Source organism: Sparus aurata, chromosome 4 (assembly GCF_900880675.1).
Source record: "Sparus aurata chromosome 4, fSpaAur1.1, whole genome shotgun sequence".
In the NCBI taxonomy this organism is placed as follows: Eukaryota; Metazoa; Chordata; class Actinopteri; order Spariformes; family Sparidae; genus Sparus; species Sparus aurata.
Genome location: NC_044190.1, coordinates 27,250,279 through 27,267,584, shown reverse-complemented (window position 1 = coordinate 27,267,584; position 17,306 = coordinate 27,250,279). Strand labels below are relative to the sequence as shown.

Here is a 17,306-nt window from a genome sequence, read left to right as displayed (position 1 = left end):
CTTTTCACGAGCTAAAAAATGTTGTCCTTGTTTTGTTTAGTTTTTTTAATATTCAATAATTCTAATACGACGTGACCAGAGACATGACCTGCTGGCCGTGCTGGTGCATCAAACATGTGGCCTGAAAAATGGAGGAGACGCCGTTTGCACAGCGCGTTTATGGAAAAGAGCAGTTTATATCAGAATATTCTGTGTTTTAAATAAGCTTGAAAATGAAGTAAAGTCATATTAAACAACAAAGTAATGTGCAACTAAAGGCCACAGCCAGGATATTTAATCATTGTGTAATGTGTCATAATCCATCTGAAGCCAAGTCGTTCTGCTCTCCGTCATAAACTAGTATTAAAGGTTTAAACAGGCCATATAAGAGATATATTCCCTGTTTCAATGTAAGGAAAAGGGGGGAAAAAACATTTCTCTGAAAAGTGAACGCATACAGATGTGCATGCTCACAGCCCACCACTGGAGTAGGAGGGAACTGGGCGGGTCCCAACGTTAGGATGGCCAAGACATCCAGCTTCCAATGCGCTGATGGCAACAGATAAGTAAAAAGTGAGCTCCTCGGACGCACGACAACACACCAACTGAAGTGGAAAGCGGCTCCTGTTCTGCTCCTTATCCCATATTTCGGACGCTGCGTAGCCTACGAGGCGGTTCGGCTTCAGACTGCTGCAGGACGGAACCAGACGGAAGAAGTTTAGAAGAGAAGTCTCGTCTTTGGTTCGCGCGTTAAGTTTACCCACTTCTCTCTCTCTCCTTTTTTTTTTTTTTTTTTTTTGGCTCTTTATGTCAGCGAATTTGTGTCCAGCTTTGTAGTGTTGGGAAGGTGGAAATCAACCATTTTCTTTTGCCATCTCGAAGACTCAGTCCTACCAATGACGGCAGAGGTCCAGCAGCCCCCAGCGCAGACTCCTGCTCAGAGCAGCCCGATGTCTGCTCCGGAGAAGCCGCACGGACAGACGGCGGTGATGGAAACCGCCTCCTCCACTACGAAAACCAAAAAGACAAACGCAGGGATCCGCAGACCCGAGAAGCCCCCGTATTCATACATCGCTTTAATAGTCATGGCTATCCAGAGCTCTCCAACCAAGCGCCTGACGCTCAGTGAAATATACCAGTTCCTACAGAGCCGCTTCCCGTTTTTCAGGGGCTCATACCAGGGATGGAAGAACTCCGTGCGTCACAACTTGTCCCTGAACGAGTGCTTCATAAAGCTGCCCAAGGGCCTCGGCCGGCCAGGGAAGGGCCACTACTGGACTATCGACCCGGCTAGTGAGTTTATGTTCGAGGAAGGCTCCTTCAGAAGGAGACCCAGGGGCTTCAGGCGCAAGTGTCAGGCGCTGAAGCCCATGTACAGCATGATGAACGGCCTGGGATTCAACCACATCCCCGAGTCCTACAACTTCCAGGGGAGCGGCGGGGGCCTGTCCTGTCCGCCCAACAGCCTGTCTCTGGACGGGATGATGAATGGACACTTGGCAGGTAATATGGAGGGGATGGGTCTGTCCGGGCACACCATGTCACACTTGTCGACCAACAGTGGACATTCCTACATGGGAAGTTGTACGGGATCCACTGGGAGTGATTATGCCCACCACGACAATTCCGCCTCCCCTCTGCTCACCAGCGGGGGAGTCATGGAGCCTCACCCCGTCTACTCGAGCTCAGCCTCGGCGTGGGCCCCGGCCCCCTCGGCCTCGCTCAATAACGGGGCCTCTTACATCAAGCAGCAGCCTCTGTCTCCCTGTAATCCAGGGGCGAACCCGCTGCAGCCGAGCCTGCCCACGCATTCACTAGACCAGTCGTACCTTCACCAGAACGGGCACAGCACCACAGATTTACAAGGTAAGCTCGAAATGATCCCGTCTAATTCAGAAAACTGCAGAGGATTTTATAAAGGGAACAAGAAAATATACGATGCGGTGACATTTACAAACACCAAACGATGTAATTACTAGAAGGTCTAAATTATATTTTTCTTTCAAAGAGTTTTATGGTGTAACGCCAAATGTGGGCCTAAAGGGAACAAAAATAAGGAGCGTGACATAACCTCGTGTGAATATCTCTATTTTTAATTTCCGGTCTACAAAACACAGAAGAAGAAATCAGCTCAAACGCATTAAAGCAAAGTTATGCAGCCCCGAATAAAACACACATTTCTCCCACGAAAATTAAGCTTCTTCTCTGTCCTGCTTCCAATTTAACAGACTTCAAAATAAAACCCAGATATCAGGATTTTTTTTAATTTTTTTTTTTTTTTAAGGCACGGTTTCGGTTTCTGGAAGTGGTAAAAAAGAAAATAAAAAGAAGAAGAGGAAGAAGAGGGAGAAGAGGGAGATAGTCACAAAGGGGCAGGGAGGGTCTGCCGGGACAGTTTAGAGCAGTGCCAATCTCCGGGCAAGAACAACAAGCGCGGTCAGGAACCAGCCTGCCTTGCCCCGAGGCCCGGAGTCCTGCGGGACTGGCGTGCAAGAGAGCCACTGTCAATTAGCCCTGCAAGCCCGCCTCCGCCTTTTGACAATCTTAATCGTGGTTGCTAAACGGACTGCGGGGAGTATAAAACAGAGTGGAGGTCTTATCTGGCCTCTGCAAATTTAATAATAACAAAACTAAATCTCTCGATGGATTTTCGAGGAAGATGTGTGGAGTCATTTAAATTCTCATTTTAATTTAGCATAGCTGTATACAGTTCTTACAACATCATTATTATAATTATAATTATCATTATTATTATTATTAGTGGATTCAGAACAGCCTGAGTCAGGACCGGCTGCTGGGGAGGAAACGTCATGGATAATTGACAATTAATCACCAGTAAAAGCAAATGTGATCATTTCATTATTTTAAATGTTTTTGGTTTTTTTCAGAGGTCAAACTCTTTTCTTGTGTCACTAAAGACTTCCCTGTTTTTTTAACCCCTATTTTTTTTTTTTTCACCTTTTCCTCGCAGGTATTCCTCGGTACCATTCCCAGTCCCCGAGCATGTGCGACCGAAAGGAGTTCGTGTTCTCCTTCAACGCCATGACGTCCTCGGCGATGCACTCGCCGAGCAGCAGCTCCTACTACCACCACCAACAGGTCGCCTACCAGGACATCAAGCCCTGCGTCATGTGATGCCTTCACGGACACTGTGCAGAACCCAGAGGGCCCGGTGTGACAGGCATGGAGCCAGGCAGGCAGGCAGGCAGGCAGGCAGGGTGAAGCGAAGAAAAACGAGTACAATAACCACTGAGAGAGGCCTGCCCCGGCCCCCCCATGGAGACAGCTCACCGCTTCAAGTAGCCCGGACTACTTTTTTCTGTACTGTTTTTGTATTTTTACACACCACGCGGCAAAAGACGCGGAGACAAGGCCCGTCACAAAGCAACCACGTAATAATAATATATAATAATACAAACTTTTTGTTTTGTTTTGTTCATGCGTCTACATCGACCAGCGGGGTTAAAGACTGGCTGTATGAAACCCTGCTGCTGTTTGGTACTTAGTCCTGCAGAGCGGATGACTACCACTTCACACTTCTTCTTCTTCTTCTTCATGTTTATTTTTCTTGTTAAATAGGCCAATGTAAAAAAAAAAAAAAAAAAAGAAAAAGAAAGAAAGAAAAAAAATGAATGCACACGTCCAATTTTTCTCCGTCTGAAGTTGTTATTGTTATTTTCTGTGACGAATTAGACTGATGCTCTTTGTTTTATGTTTGTTTTTTCTTGGACTTTCATACCAGCGTTGAATTTTCGAAATGAACAACAATGGACATCGCATACATGTGTCCATATATACTGTGTAAAAACAAAAAAAAACAAAAAACAAAAAAAAAATGATGAAGGCACTTTTTTGAATAGCCTATAAGCGCAACTTTTTTTATTTATTCTGTAGGCCTACATATTTTAAAAAATTCAGGCGAATTGGCCAAGGAGGTATACGCTTTATTGGCAATATTTGTCAGAACGCTTGTTATTTGTTTTAAAAATGAAAGAATTGAGGATATATTTGTAAGCACTGTTATGTCGTTTTGTGTTAGATGTATGTAGAACATTACTTTCAGCACTGTATACTTATATTTTGTTAGGAAGAATTTTCGCAGTCCGTCGACGAGGGGCTGGTCTTTAGGCTATATTACAACAAATCATTTGTAAGAAATAAAAAAATATATCGGTTGGGCTGTTTGAGCTCAAATCCACCAAAGAACGAGACGTATTTCGATTTTTATGACACATCCATAGTTCATGGGGATTGTTTTACGGGGGACACAAGTGGGTGAGCATTATTATGAAATCATCCCAAAATTGGCAGCAAAAGAGTGATTAAAAGGTAAAAACGTTTTTTGTTTTTTTTTTAAACCAAAAAAAAAAACCTCACAATAGTTAAAATCACTAAACAGGATTATTTCAGAAATGTGAAAGCTTGCAATTAATTAATCAATCCCCCCCCCCCAAAAAAAGGAGGACAACCTGACTTCATGTGGGGTTTAAGCTGCTGAATATTTGGTGATATGGAAGCCAGAAACAATTTAAAGCACAATATTCATCTAATGTCTAAGCTATAGAATAAACGGTGTCTTGTCATCATGCACTTCATGGTTGCCTGTTTTTGTCTGACAGGAGTAGCTCGTGCCTGTTATTTTTAATGTTACACTAAATTAACACACGTTTTAGATTAATAATTGATTCTAGATTTCAAATAAATGGTTTTAAAAGTTCGGTCGTGCAGTGTGAAACAAGGGTGTACGCCTAAAATTAAGGTCAGGGGGAAAAAAAACAGATGCAGAGATCTCACCCGCCTGTGGTCACCTGCAGCTCTGCTACATTTACATTTGTGCATTTTTTTTTTTTTTTCATGAAGTGCATTCTGTCTGCCGGGCAGTTTAGGGGTCAAAGATGCATATACATTTAGCGAATATACACAAATAAAGGATTAAGGAAATAAAAATCTCAAATTAAATTATAAAAAGGAACAAAAAAAAAAGGTTGAACTGGTTTGACATGAAAAAAGATGAAGGGATACTGTGTGGGTGAAAGTTATGTTTCTCCTAAAAAGAGTTTACATTTTAAATGTTGCAGAAAAGTCCACCTGCAAAATGTACAAATAATGAATAAGTGAATGGCTGATTGGGCCATGATAACACTACAGCCACTGGTCGCATTACAAAAAGGCACACGAGCTAGTTCTCCTGAATAATCGGTTTATCATAAGCGTTGCAAAAGTCAAAATCGTCAGTTTCATCAGCCACTTAAGATGTGAAATCCCTTAACGTTCAGTCTCAGAGAACTTTGTGGTGCTGAATCTTAAAACAGTAATGTAAAAAAAAAAAAAAAAAAATCAAAACATGGCGGACAGAGATCTATTTTTATGATCGCCCTAATTCTGTCCTGCACACCTCCTGGAAATTGGATAAAGCAGCCGAATTGTAATCCAAGACGTCGCCTCACTCACTTTGTTCTGTAAGTAATGCTGTCGAGGTGTACGCTCACACATACAGCTGTACCTCTGCTTGTAAACACGCTGCGTTTTAAATGCTCTCTGAAATCTCACAACATGACCACCGACTGAACCCCAGTAAAACGAGCATGCCACGGAGCGCGGGGATAAGACGGCTCAGCAGCAGCAGTGGAACGGCACATTAACAGACCGATGACATCTGCTGACGCTTCAGAGCCCTGGTGGGGCCGAGGGGAGCGAGATGGGGCTCCACAGCTGTTCCCCTCGCCAGGCCTGGATGACAGCTCCATAAAAAGCCAGAGGCCTGCTCTGTGCGGACAGACATGCCGTGTTGCTTGTGTCTAAATACAATCAACAGTTCAGCGAAAACAGGACACTTATCTGGTGCTGCAGACTGACACAAGACTGATCAGGGACCAGGTGATCGTCTGGGCAGCGGGAACATTACAGGGGGCGTGATGCACGTTTACTTGTTGCTTCGGTCCGAGTCGTACATAAATAACTTTTCTAGTGTTGCAGTTTGTTAATATGTCTTAAAAACAACCACTACGGCTGCAGACAGATTTTCAAAACAAGACTTGAGGGAACTTTAATCCTAAAGGGAAACGTTAGCCGTCAAGAAAACAGGAACTGGTTGCATAATCCAGAGATTTGGAGAAGATTGTTAACAATTTAAAGCTTTAAAAAGTGTATTGTCTTTGCATTTGTGCGAGATCCACCGGTCTACCAAGTTTTGTCAAAAGCTGATCAGTTGGTCTGAGATATTCTGGTTAAGTTTGAATAATGTCTTTTCAGGAAAACAAGCAGGACAGTGTCAGGGGCAACAGGGCTAAATCGCAACTAGACAGCGAGCTTGGATTTGACAAAAAGTCTTCAGTTTGATTAACAGAAGTGCAATCAGTGTACTTTCTCAATTGCTGTAAAACAACATGACAGCGTAACATCCCTCAAAACATTTGTTAAATCAACAGTCTAAAAGGTGGCAGTGGGAATAAAACCCACAGCCACCCATTAATTCCATCAAAATGATAAACGAACCAAAAAAACAAAACACTTGACCCCAGTGGTGAAACAAAATGAGTGTAAGAAACTACTCTGTGGTTTTCTTTTTTTTTTTCTTAAAAAAAAAAAGACATTAAACCGGTACCAGTTCAGTCACATGCCTTAGTAGAGACAAAATATGCATCAAACAAACAGAATACAACAAATACGTTGGAGGGTTTTTTAATAAACAAAAACAACAACAAATATGACTGTTTAAATATATAAAGTCGTAAAATATTCAGAGAAAAACCAAAGCAAGTATTCAAAACGCAGCTCAAACGAGGCCGAACAAATCTCTAAATGTGTCGTTTAGACGTCTATAATCCTCATCTAGAACCACGTTGACATACACTGATAGACTTTCACGTTGATATTTAGAAAATATCAAAACCCTGGGTTATGCGCAGGGACGAATTGTACAACGTCTCAGCCGAGTCACAGTCATCATCACCAAGTTGTGACTGTTTAAATGCATCACGTTGTGTTATACTGGGTGTCTACGCATCTTATAAAATTTGCACAACAGGCCCGAAATTTTGCAATAAATTACAAAAAGAAAAAAATTATGTTTTTAGGGTAATTGACAGGCTCCACATTTTGATTAAAGTTTGGATGAAATGTTATGCGAAGAAATTTCAACATGTGGCGCCTTTATAGCTCGGTTGGTGGTGCGTACGCCCTACATAGAGAGGCTGTGCCCTCGTCACTGGAGTGAGTTTGAATCCGACCTGTGTCCCTTTGCTACATGCCATCCCGTCTCTCTCTCTCTCCTGTCATTTCCTGACACTCTTCAACTGCCGCATCAATAAAGCCAAGAACAGGCAAAATCAGAACAAGAAGAGAAATCAACATGGTGGCCCAACACTGGTCTTACACAATAGTTAAAGCAAGGCTTTACTAAAAATGTTCCTTTTCGACTTCATGGCTCAGGACTCATCAGGATTGTATGAGTTGATTAAATGACCACATGGTGGCACTACATCTGCAACAAAAAAACTAACCAGTTCTTCTTTGGCTCACGGCCTTATGTTAAATGTTTCTGAAATATGACCAACAAGAAAACATAGAGGTCTGAAAACCCGACCTTCTCGGAGGAGGTAATACTGAAAGAAATCCACTCAACACTTGGAGCAACAGCTTCCATCTAACTATCTATTCATCTATCTATTCAAAAACACCTTCAAGAAATGAAGGATCTACAGTAACACACACCGCAAAGAGTGTGTGAATAAAAAGGCACATACAAGTGGTTAAGTATCGTGAATTGATATGTACAAGTCACTTTTCTAGTCAAATGCTTTAGCGTCGTGTGTTTTATTCGCAGTGTGTTCAGCTCATTAGCCTTAGCAGTCACCTTTAATGTTTAAGGTTCATGTAACGGAGGTCAACTTGCAATAAATGCAGAAAAAACAAAACAAAAAAAAACAAACTTTTGATTAAGCATTTAGCATACTGCCTGCTGCTGTTACTGCTCAGTCACTTTGTCGCCGTCACTCTCAGCATCTGGTGCCGTTTTGGTTTTGGGAGCTGTCGCCGGTCTCGGTCTCCTGTTGGTCTGTCCAGACCTCCTGCCTCCCCGCTGGCTCTTGGCCAGCTCAGCCTGCAGACTGTGACCATTCAGACTGAGACCCTGCAGAGCCTCCAGGGCCTGCTCTGCAGCCTGAGGGTCGCTGTAGTCCAGGAAGGCCCTGTGTTGAGCTCCCTGCCAGGTGAGCCTGAGCGGGCCGGCCTCCCTCTCTCTGAGGGCAGTTTTCAGCTCGCTGACACGCAGCCCGGCCGGGATACCCCCCAGGTAAACTGTGGTCACAGTCAGAGGGAGCTTACGTTGTGACGTGACCTCACCTCCACCCTCCTCTGTGCCTTTTTCCTTCATGTTTCCTCCTCTTCTTCCCCTTCCTCTCTCGCCGACTTCTCCCTCTTTACCTCCCGCACCATCTCCCCTGCTTTCTTTCCTCACTCTAGCCGGGCGCTGTCTGGTTTTCTGTTCCGACTCCCCTCTTTTCTCCTGTTTGGATTCTCCCTCAGGATCCTGCCGTGTGTTTTGCCGTGGCCTTCGCCTGGCTGGCCCTCTGGGTTGACCCGTCTGCAAACCGGGCTCTGCTTTAACAGGCGCTGCCCCCAGTGTCACATCCTTTCCAGCCTGCTCCTCCAGAGCACGCAGCTTCTTCAGGATGGGGATCCTCTCCAGCTTTTCAGTGTCCAGCTGAAGACACAAAACGGGACAGGCTCAGTAAGGCTGAAAAAAGGGAAGGCGGGGGGTCACATTACTCTGAGCCAATGCTCCATATGCTACCTGAGGATGAGTTGATTTAATAACAAAGTGAAAGCTGACAAATTAATTGGTATTATTCCATCCTGCTCACAGCCCATACTGCGGTAATATTTTTTTTATAGAGGCAGGACATTTCACTTCCCCAGCAGTTAAAAATAAAGTCTGTTCTCTTGATTTGTTGGACCTTTAAGTGTCTTGGCAGCCTTTGATGCTGAGCAGTCCTGTAAAGGATATACGGGGCTATTGTTTTTACACTGGCCTGTTTGACCCGTCGTTCCCCTGCCCCTGCAGAGCCAGGCTGGCTGGGCAGAGGAGCCTTTGATGATCAGACATGGCCTTCCTGCCAGTGAGGTCACTGGGTCCTGTTTACTTACAAGTGTGTCTTAAGGAACCCAGAGGTTACACAAAAACTCTCCACATAGTAAGAATAATGTCCCCATCTTGTCTTATTAAAGACAGATTATCAGGTGGAGAAACACAGGAATCTCTCTCTGCCAGAGTCAGTAAATCAGAAGCAGTTTAACATCGAGACTCACATTAAAATACAGCTGTTGCTTACTGCTTTTTTCCCCAGTGTTCTTCAGTCTTTTGCATCTACAGCTGAGTTGTTATGTGCCTTCGAAGTTTACACTGTATATGCACTGTATGTACTGTATCTAAAAAAACTAAAAAGATAACTTATTTTATATTAGAATTACTGATAGCATGAACCAAAAATAGGATGAGTAAAAAAACAAGAATGGCACTGACATTTGTTATAAGATATAAATTAACAGCATTCAGGGGCAGACTGAATGAGTCCTCTGCTGAGGTGTCGGGTTATTGAATGTCCACTAGAGGGCAGCATCGCTGAGCAGAGAAGCTAGATAACTTGAGGCCAGTTAGTTAGAGCTGAAGAAGCCTCTTGGATGAGAAATGAAATGTCTTCAAGAAACTGAAAACATGTCTAGTTGCCTACGATACAGCACTTGTAGAACTACTGTGACCTGGATGACTGAGAACTTTCATCAACATCTCAGTACAATAAGCTTCTATTATTCTATTACTTGAAATTTCCTAAGTTCCGATTCTGTTCTCTTTTAATCGCTTTCTATCGCAACAACTGGTTAAACAACAAGTTAAAACATCACCTTATGTTTGGAAAATGCTTATTTCCTCAGTCTGAAGGAGTGTTTTCAGGAAACTTTGATACAATACCTTCAAAAACACCTATATTTTATCCCATTCTTAATGCCACGGGGAAAATGTGCACAACATTGGGGGAATAAAATGTAATCCATTTTTAATAGATGGCAAAAAAAAACAAAAAAAAAACACAAGGCTTGTGTACCGCGTGTTAAACACGACAACATCCAAGTTAATGTGCTTCGTGTGAGTTAATATGCAATATAATCCATAAAATGTTATCATCAGACATGCTGTGTAATGGATCCAAGATTAAAAACTGTTTTTTTTTTTTATGTACCTTAGTCCAGATGATTCCCTGCGGTTTTGGCAGCTGGCAGTTTGTTTTAATGACTCTGGTGGGTGTGAGGATGTAATCCACAGTCAGGTCATGACTGTCCATCAACTCCTCCGGAATGTCCAGCACCTGAAAGCACAAAGATGCCAATTAGCACTGAAACATCACTAAGTCTTTAATTATGTGTTTGATCAATAAATTTTTTTTGTGTGCCAATTTTGAGAGGTAAAATATGTATTTAAATCACGTTTTACTTTTGAGTTATTGTGGATATTTTCAAGACTACACAGCAAACTGAGGATTTGGATAAATTATTTTAAAATGTTAAATTTTATCCCACCCCCTGTGGAGAAAACAAGCACCATTTGACATGTAACATTTTATGCTGTGGTGTTCATCAGGTTTTTATTTGATAAAATGAAGTAAAAAAATACAGAAAGCTTTAATTTAACGATAATTTCACCTTTGTTAATCAAGTTCCATGACACATTCTCTGATTACAAGATGATGACAGAAGACGTAAACTAACCTGGCAGTCATGGACAATAGAAACCACCACAGTAGACTCATTCACAGCTCCCATTGAGGCCATCATGCCGTACTCCATGTCAGCAAAGCCCTCTCCTTTTCCAATCCGAAAGCCTGCAGGGGAAGACGGGAGCCAGAAAACCTTTCTTAAAAGACATCATGTGATACAGAGAATTACACTTCATCTTTGATGTGGCATTTTTCTGCCCTTGGAATGTACGAAAGATCCCAGAAATACGCGGCATCTGCATCACATTCAGCGTTTATTAAAAATACGCCTGAAACAGAGGATTCCTATCTAAAAACGGCACTAAATTATTACACACTGACACACATGTTGAGGGCAGCTGCAGTAATGTTTTCCATTCATAAAAAATAACCTTTAAAATGTAGACTGATGGGAACACGGATGAACCCCGTGCAGCAAACGCTTTATGAGAACCATGTGGCGCTGTACACTTAGAGCCATTTAGAAATGCATGCGTTACAGTAAACATGTCTGTTTCGCCGCAGCGCCGCATCACTTATCTCTGGCATTTTGAAAATGAGGTTCAAAATGCATTGTGAGTGATGGGACAATCTACAGGGAGGGCGGAACACAGCCGAACCCACAAAGAGCGAAAATGGATCTGATTAAGCACATCTGCCCCCATTCCCATCTCTGTTCTTCTTCAGATCTTCCTGACAGGGTGTTCTGGTGCCTCCATGGGCCACGAACACATGTAGTGATCACAACACAACATTTAATATGACCTTTTTTACGCGACATATCCCCTCGGTCTCTTGTCATATTCCACGGTGTAATTAACCACCCTTACAGGATTTAATTTCCTATCTTCAAAGAACTGGTTTAGCAGAGTCAGTATCTGATCACAAACAGTCACATTCTGTGAGACACTGATGTTCATTACATCGTACAATACACAAGCATAGCAGAGTCTTACCAGTCCTAAGTCCTGAAACTTAAGTAAATCATTTTCAAGTTCTCTAAATCAGCAACAACACAGGACACACCAGCTGCTTTAATTGCTGTTTTTTTTTTAACGGTGAGGTCAAGCGTTGGGGGTAACGAGTTGCTGTGTAACACATTACTGTTACAACACTACATTTGTCTGAAACTGTAGCAGGAGATTTGAGGGTGGATGAGGGGAGATGCCATCCCCCTTTGTTAACCTGCAACCTCTCCTTTCCCAACCGTCTCCCCGTTTAATATGAGAAAAACGCTTTTTGTGTGATATAACGTGTTATTGTTACTAAATTCAATTATCAGATTACAGTTACTTCTAGAATTATGTCATAACATACATTCTTCACTTAAGGACAGACATTATTTTTTTTATTTTTTTTACTGAAGTCATCGTCCCCTGGCAGGCACACTTAAGCCAGAACTCGCCTGATATTCATGATACTTTCATGAGTTGTAACCAACAAGCTTAAGACATAAACTCGTCAGATCAGCTGGACGAGTCGACTGTAAAGCCATGTTTTGTGAGCAAGCTTATTTTTTATGAGATTCAAACATGTTTTTCCATTTCAGTCTGTGTTATCATTTAATGGTTTGAGGAAAGCCATTCTTATATAATTTTTTTATTGATAAATTATTGTTGAAGCAATTGCCTGATAGTATGAGGCAACGTTAAGAAGGACAGCCTCTTTTATATTGTTTTATATGATGAAACAGTTTTATTTTCATTTTAGCCTGATGCAACTTTTTTGTCATCTTTGTGGTACTTCGTTATTGAAGGGCATGAAAGAAATAATTTGTGTAGGTCTTCCTAAAGATAATGCTAATATGCAAGTATATATAAATATTAAATGTAATATTACATTATATACTATATGAGGCGGACCCTGCCACCTTTCTAGCTTCAAACAGTGTTCTGGGGATCTTATTTTCTTCTGAGAACAGCTTGTTTATTCAGTTATGGAAAAGATACACATTTCTGAGTTTGGATTATAATATATTGTACATTACATATATTGTAAATATTCAAATTCAATTTCTTCTACAAAATGTCTTAGTGCCCCTTTAATTTCCAATCTTTCTATATAAATATGTAAATTATTAGGTGTACGTTTATGATAATTAACTGTCTATTTAGTGGGGCAAATTTGCATTATCTTCAGGCTCCAAGGAATTTAATCATTACGGTGAGGTTGTTAATTGTTGGTGGAGGTGCCAACTAACAGTTACCTTTCTCTGACACTGCCACAGACCCAACCACCACCAGGTCCACCTTCACCTTCGCATCCAGTCCAACAGGCACACTGAAGTCTTTAACGCCCTGGAGAAGAGGTTCAGAAGGGAAAGGAGGAGATGAAGAGACAGGAAGAGGTTCAGTATTTCAGGGTTTGTTCGTCAGAATTCTTGCTGAAAAATGTTAATGAAAACATGTAAAATCAGCTTGTTCAAACCTGAGAGGAGCAGCATATGCGTAGCTGTTCTTTGTTGGCCCCCTGTGGAGGAGTGATCTTATTGAAAAGACCGGTGCGAAGACGAGGAGTCGGGACCAATAAAGTTTTCCCTGCCTGAGAAAAAAAAAATCACCAAAATTTTTCGACGAATTTTCATTTGGAATAAATTCGGCGAGTGATGATGAACATAGCAATATTATGTCAATCCAAATTCAGCAGATGCAAAGCTGTGAGGTGTCCTGAAATGATGTCGTACAATAAACTTAAACAATTCTAAGTGCAGCTTTTTTTTTATCCTTCTGAATTACCAACACAATCACTGATTTAACTCCCCCAAGTGCAGGTCAAACTGACATGGTCACAAGACAGATAAGACAAAGTAAATAAATGTCTGTAGTGCAGCCAGAAGCACAGCGTTTCTTTTTCTCCACAGTGCAGTGCTACCTGCAGCACTGCCAGCCGGGCCCCCTCCAGAGGCTTATCAGGATCCACCTTCACCTCAGCTGTGTGGGTGAACACCTGCAGCTCAGACACTTTGGCACAGGCTGTGAAAGCACCCTGGGTGGGAGAAGAGGAGGACAAAAGGGCAGTTGATAGTTGGTTTTGTTTTGTGTTTTTCCACTTACTTCCAGGGTGACAAAGCGTGCCTGCTGCTGGGGTCTGTCTGGGTTTACTTTGACTGTCTGGCTGGACTTGAACTCCTGCAGCTCCACTAGCTTGTCGCATGCTTGATTTGCACCCTGGACATTTAGTAAACAGTGAAAGAGATGCATATATGCACAGGACAAGATAACCATTACTCATTCAGAATTTAAGAACATCAGTCAAGAGCTGCTGATACCTGGGTGTCATGACTGTTGCAGTGATTTTACCTCAACATACAGCTTAAACATCCAATATCTATGATAATTGAATCTTCCAAACACAACACAGCTAATAGAGATTTAAAAACGAATCAATCAACTAATTGTCACAAACTACTTTAATAACCAATTAATCGATTCCAGCACAGATATCAACTCATAGTTCTCTGAATATTCTCTTTTTTCTTTTATCCGCTGTGACAGTGAACTGAATATCTTTGGGTTACGGACACAACAAGACATTCAAGGACATCTTCTTTGGCTTTGATAAACACTGAGAGACATTTTCCACCATTCTCTGACATTTTTTTTTTTTTTTTCAACCAAACAACTAACTGATTATTCGAGAGAATGGTCGACAGATTAATTGACAATGAAAAGGAAAAGTTTACGCTTCTTGAATTCATACCTGCATGAATTTTTAAAATGAGCTCTGTTTACAAAGAACATATCACATTTTGCTTAATGGAAAAGCAGAATATGAAAGTGGATCAGCTGTCTTTGCTCATTTCAAAGTGTCAATCACTTCCACCAATTAAAGTTTTAATGTCATTTCATAAACTATCACTTTTCTTTACCTCTCTCTATCATGTCCTATTAAAATATACCTGTTTGTACACATATATCTAATATAAACCTTCTCTACTTTACTGCTCTGTGCACACGTGGCCTCCCTGCAACAGACAGCTAACAGGTGTTCACGGTGAGGAGTCCACCCTGAATGAATCAAACCACACTGAATCAAAACCATATAGCTGATTACAGTCCTTGTCACAGCCTTCTTAAAAATGTCTCCCCTTCATATCTCAGTTAACACTTAAACTACCAGCAGTGCATTTAATTTAGCTCACAGCTGCCTATAGCTGCAGTAACACATGTGTTCGTCTTGAGCCTTCAGTCGAATGTGCTTTAATAAAAACCTGCCTTGAAATTGGGGATTCTGTTGTGAACGGGCCGCGGGAAGTTCGCCAGATTCTTATCCTCGATGTAGTCCCAAACTTTCTCACGGATGTCCCACTTCGACGCTCCTGAAGAGAAAACAGAAGAGAAAAAAAGGGCTTTGAGACAAATTCACAGTGAAGCTACATTGGAGCAACATTAGCCAAACATGTCTGCACACTAGCATCGACACTCTCGTTGTTTTAACAACAACGCGTCACGAACATTCAACCTACCAGGTTTTATTAATATAACAGGCTCCATTGTGTTATATGTTAACAGGAATGGGTCTCTTCTACAACACTCTGCTACGCTACACGATGTCAAATCTTACAAGTGCGCTCTGTAACATAATACTGAGGGAACAGCTGCCTGTCAGTGTTTATCATTTCTACGGCGGCTGAAGGAGGTCAAACTTTACCAAACGTGAAACCGGAAGCGTCACACTGTAAAAGGTCTGCCTGGGAAAAAACACGGTGACGTGAAACATGAAACAAAACACTGCGTTAGAGTTAATTTTAGAAAATACCTGAACTTTACGTGAGTATTTATCTTTATTTTTTTTTTTACTTTTCTCTTCCTCCCGCTTCTAATATAAAGGCTAGCTGCAAGTTTAGCCTGTTTGTTTAGCACCTTTTAAGTGTAAGACAGACATGGCAACATGAAAGGCAAACCTTATTTTATTTAACAAGAGTAACATTATGTAGAACATTAAAAAAGCAATATAAAAATGAGTCCATCTTGTAGTGTTAACACATTAAAACATGTAAATACTGCATTTTCGACCTGCCCGCTGAAAGAAAAGGAAGCAATACTTACTTCCACTTGGAAAATACATGTAAGGTAATGTATGAAAGATTAATCTAATTTTTCAGTAGATTTATTAAATAAGATTTAATAAATTTGCCTGTGATCCTTATTTGTCACATTGCTACTTAAGTCTAAAATAAAGACATTTTATTTAAATTTCTTTTTTAAGCTCCTTTTGACCTGATATGATAAAACTACCAACTTCACACACACACAAATTGCAAACACTGCTGTATATTAAAACATAAGCACACATTTTATTTTTCAAAGATGAAACCAACTTAATGTCAGGCTATGGAAACTGAAAACAGTCATAGCTAGTATTGTGCTATTGTCTTAGACTTAAGAGTCCTGCATTAATTGCCAGGTTTTTGCGTTCAATTCAGGCCGCCCAAGCAGCAAGTGGTGGGATTACAGGGGATGACAGGGTCGAATACAGGGTGGGACGAAGCATTCTGGAAGCAAATGAATTTGCAGGAGTCCAGAACGAAGACGATTATAGCTGTAAGAAGAGGATGGGGCAGTGTCCCTGCTGAGAAAGGGACCAATTTTAGCATCTGTTGTGGAGTACAAACCAGCAGGATTATGGTGCGGTTCGGCGTGGGTATTGCATGGCAGCTGGCTCTCTTGAATTACACTATAATTGTCCCATTTTATACCTCTTTTTTAGGTTCATATATTCATGTAAGGGTGTCTAAACGTTTACATGTTTTAATGTTCAAAAAACAAATACCAAATATGTGTTTGTGCCTGTATCTTAAACCACAGCTGTGCCAGGGGCATTTCTGAGGGCAGTGACTGTAATGTCTTTTTTGGTCATAAAAAACAACAATTTATGGTCAAAGCAAAGAAGTTTTGAGTCAGTCTTCAGGTTTGTATCCTCAGTACAGCTGCACTCGTAGCCATTATAAATAATTCAGTATTTAGGTATATCACAACCTCGAGTAGAAAACACATATTAATAATTTATTGCATTTAGAAACTGCAGTTTAAAAAGTCCCTCACCAGATGTTTTCAGTACTTCACTTGTGTGGTCGTTTTGTTTAAAGGTGTCAGTTAGACAAATGAAACTGAAGGAGGGAGGAGGAGCACAATGGTTGAAGATGTTGTAAAGCCAATAAAGGACACAACAGCCACATGGAGCCTCTGTTAAAATATGTCATCCCAATACATGGTTTAATTTGCTTTGCTTGTATTTTATGTTCACATATTTAGTTCATTCATCAGGGTCAACAAGATTTGTGTCTCATCCTAAAACTACATCCCCACTGTTCCTTACTTTTGAATGTATCTCAGGAGCACTACCATCGTAGACCTCCGTCGCCTCCATCCTCACCTGCATTGTTCAGGCGGTCCACAGGTATCAGTGTTCAGTGTCTACAGCATGATGTGTGTACAATCTGTAATCCACATTTCCAAAGTCCCATGAGAGAAAGCAGTCTCTTCACAGTTTACTTTACCTCCCTGAACTCACCACATGAAACCTCTGCATATGAGACCTCATGGCGCGTGAGTCATGGTTCTCGCAAACTGCACT

General features: G+C 41.4%; 2 protein-coding genes across 4 annotated transcripts; one reads left to right on the top strand and one right to left on the bottom strand.

The window, feature by feature from the left end:
• The first annotated feature begins 531 nt into the window (after positions 1 to 531).
• Positions 532 to 4,569, top strand: foxf1 (forkhead box F1). Its single transcript, XM_030413454.1, has 2 exons — positions 532 to 1,845; positions 2,951 to 4,569. Exons 1-2 carry the CDS (start codon positions 876 to 878, stop codon positions 3,112 to 3,114), a joined length of 1,134 nt encoding a protein of 377 aa, XP_030269314.1. The 5' UTR covers positions 532 to 875; the 3' UTR covers positions 3,115 to 4,569.
• Positions 4,570 to 6,644: 2,075 nt separating this feature from the next.
• On the bottom strand, positions 6,645 to 15,374 carry mthfsd (methenyltetrahydrofolate synthetase domain containing). Of its 3 annotated transcripts, XM_030415400.1 has the most exons (9): positions 15,196 to 15,374; positions 14,945 to 15,048; positions 13,784 to 13,897; positions 13,602 to 13,715; positions 13,158 to 13,271; positions 12,937 to 13,027; positions 10,744 to 10,856; positions 10,218 to 10,343; positions 6,645 to 8,683 (listed from the first exon to the last, which is right to left on the bottom strand). In XM_030415400.1, exons 1-9 carry the CDS (start codon positions 15,221 to 15,223, stop codon positions 7,946 to 7,948), a joined length of 1,542 nt encoding a protein of 513 aa, XP_030271260.1. In that variant the 5' UTR covers positions 15,224 to 15,374; the 3' UTR covers positions 6,645 to 7,945. The 3 variants fall into 3 exon arrangements, with proteins under 3 accessions (XP_030271260.1, XP_030271259.1, XP_030271258.1); XM_030415399.1 differs by lacking the exon at positions 13,784 to 13,897; XM_030415398.1 differs by lacking the exon at positions 13,602 to 13,715 and having other exon boundaries at positions 15,196 to 15,372.
• Between the last annotated feature and the right edge of the window lie 1,932 nt (positions 15,375 to 17,306).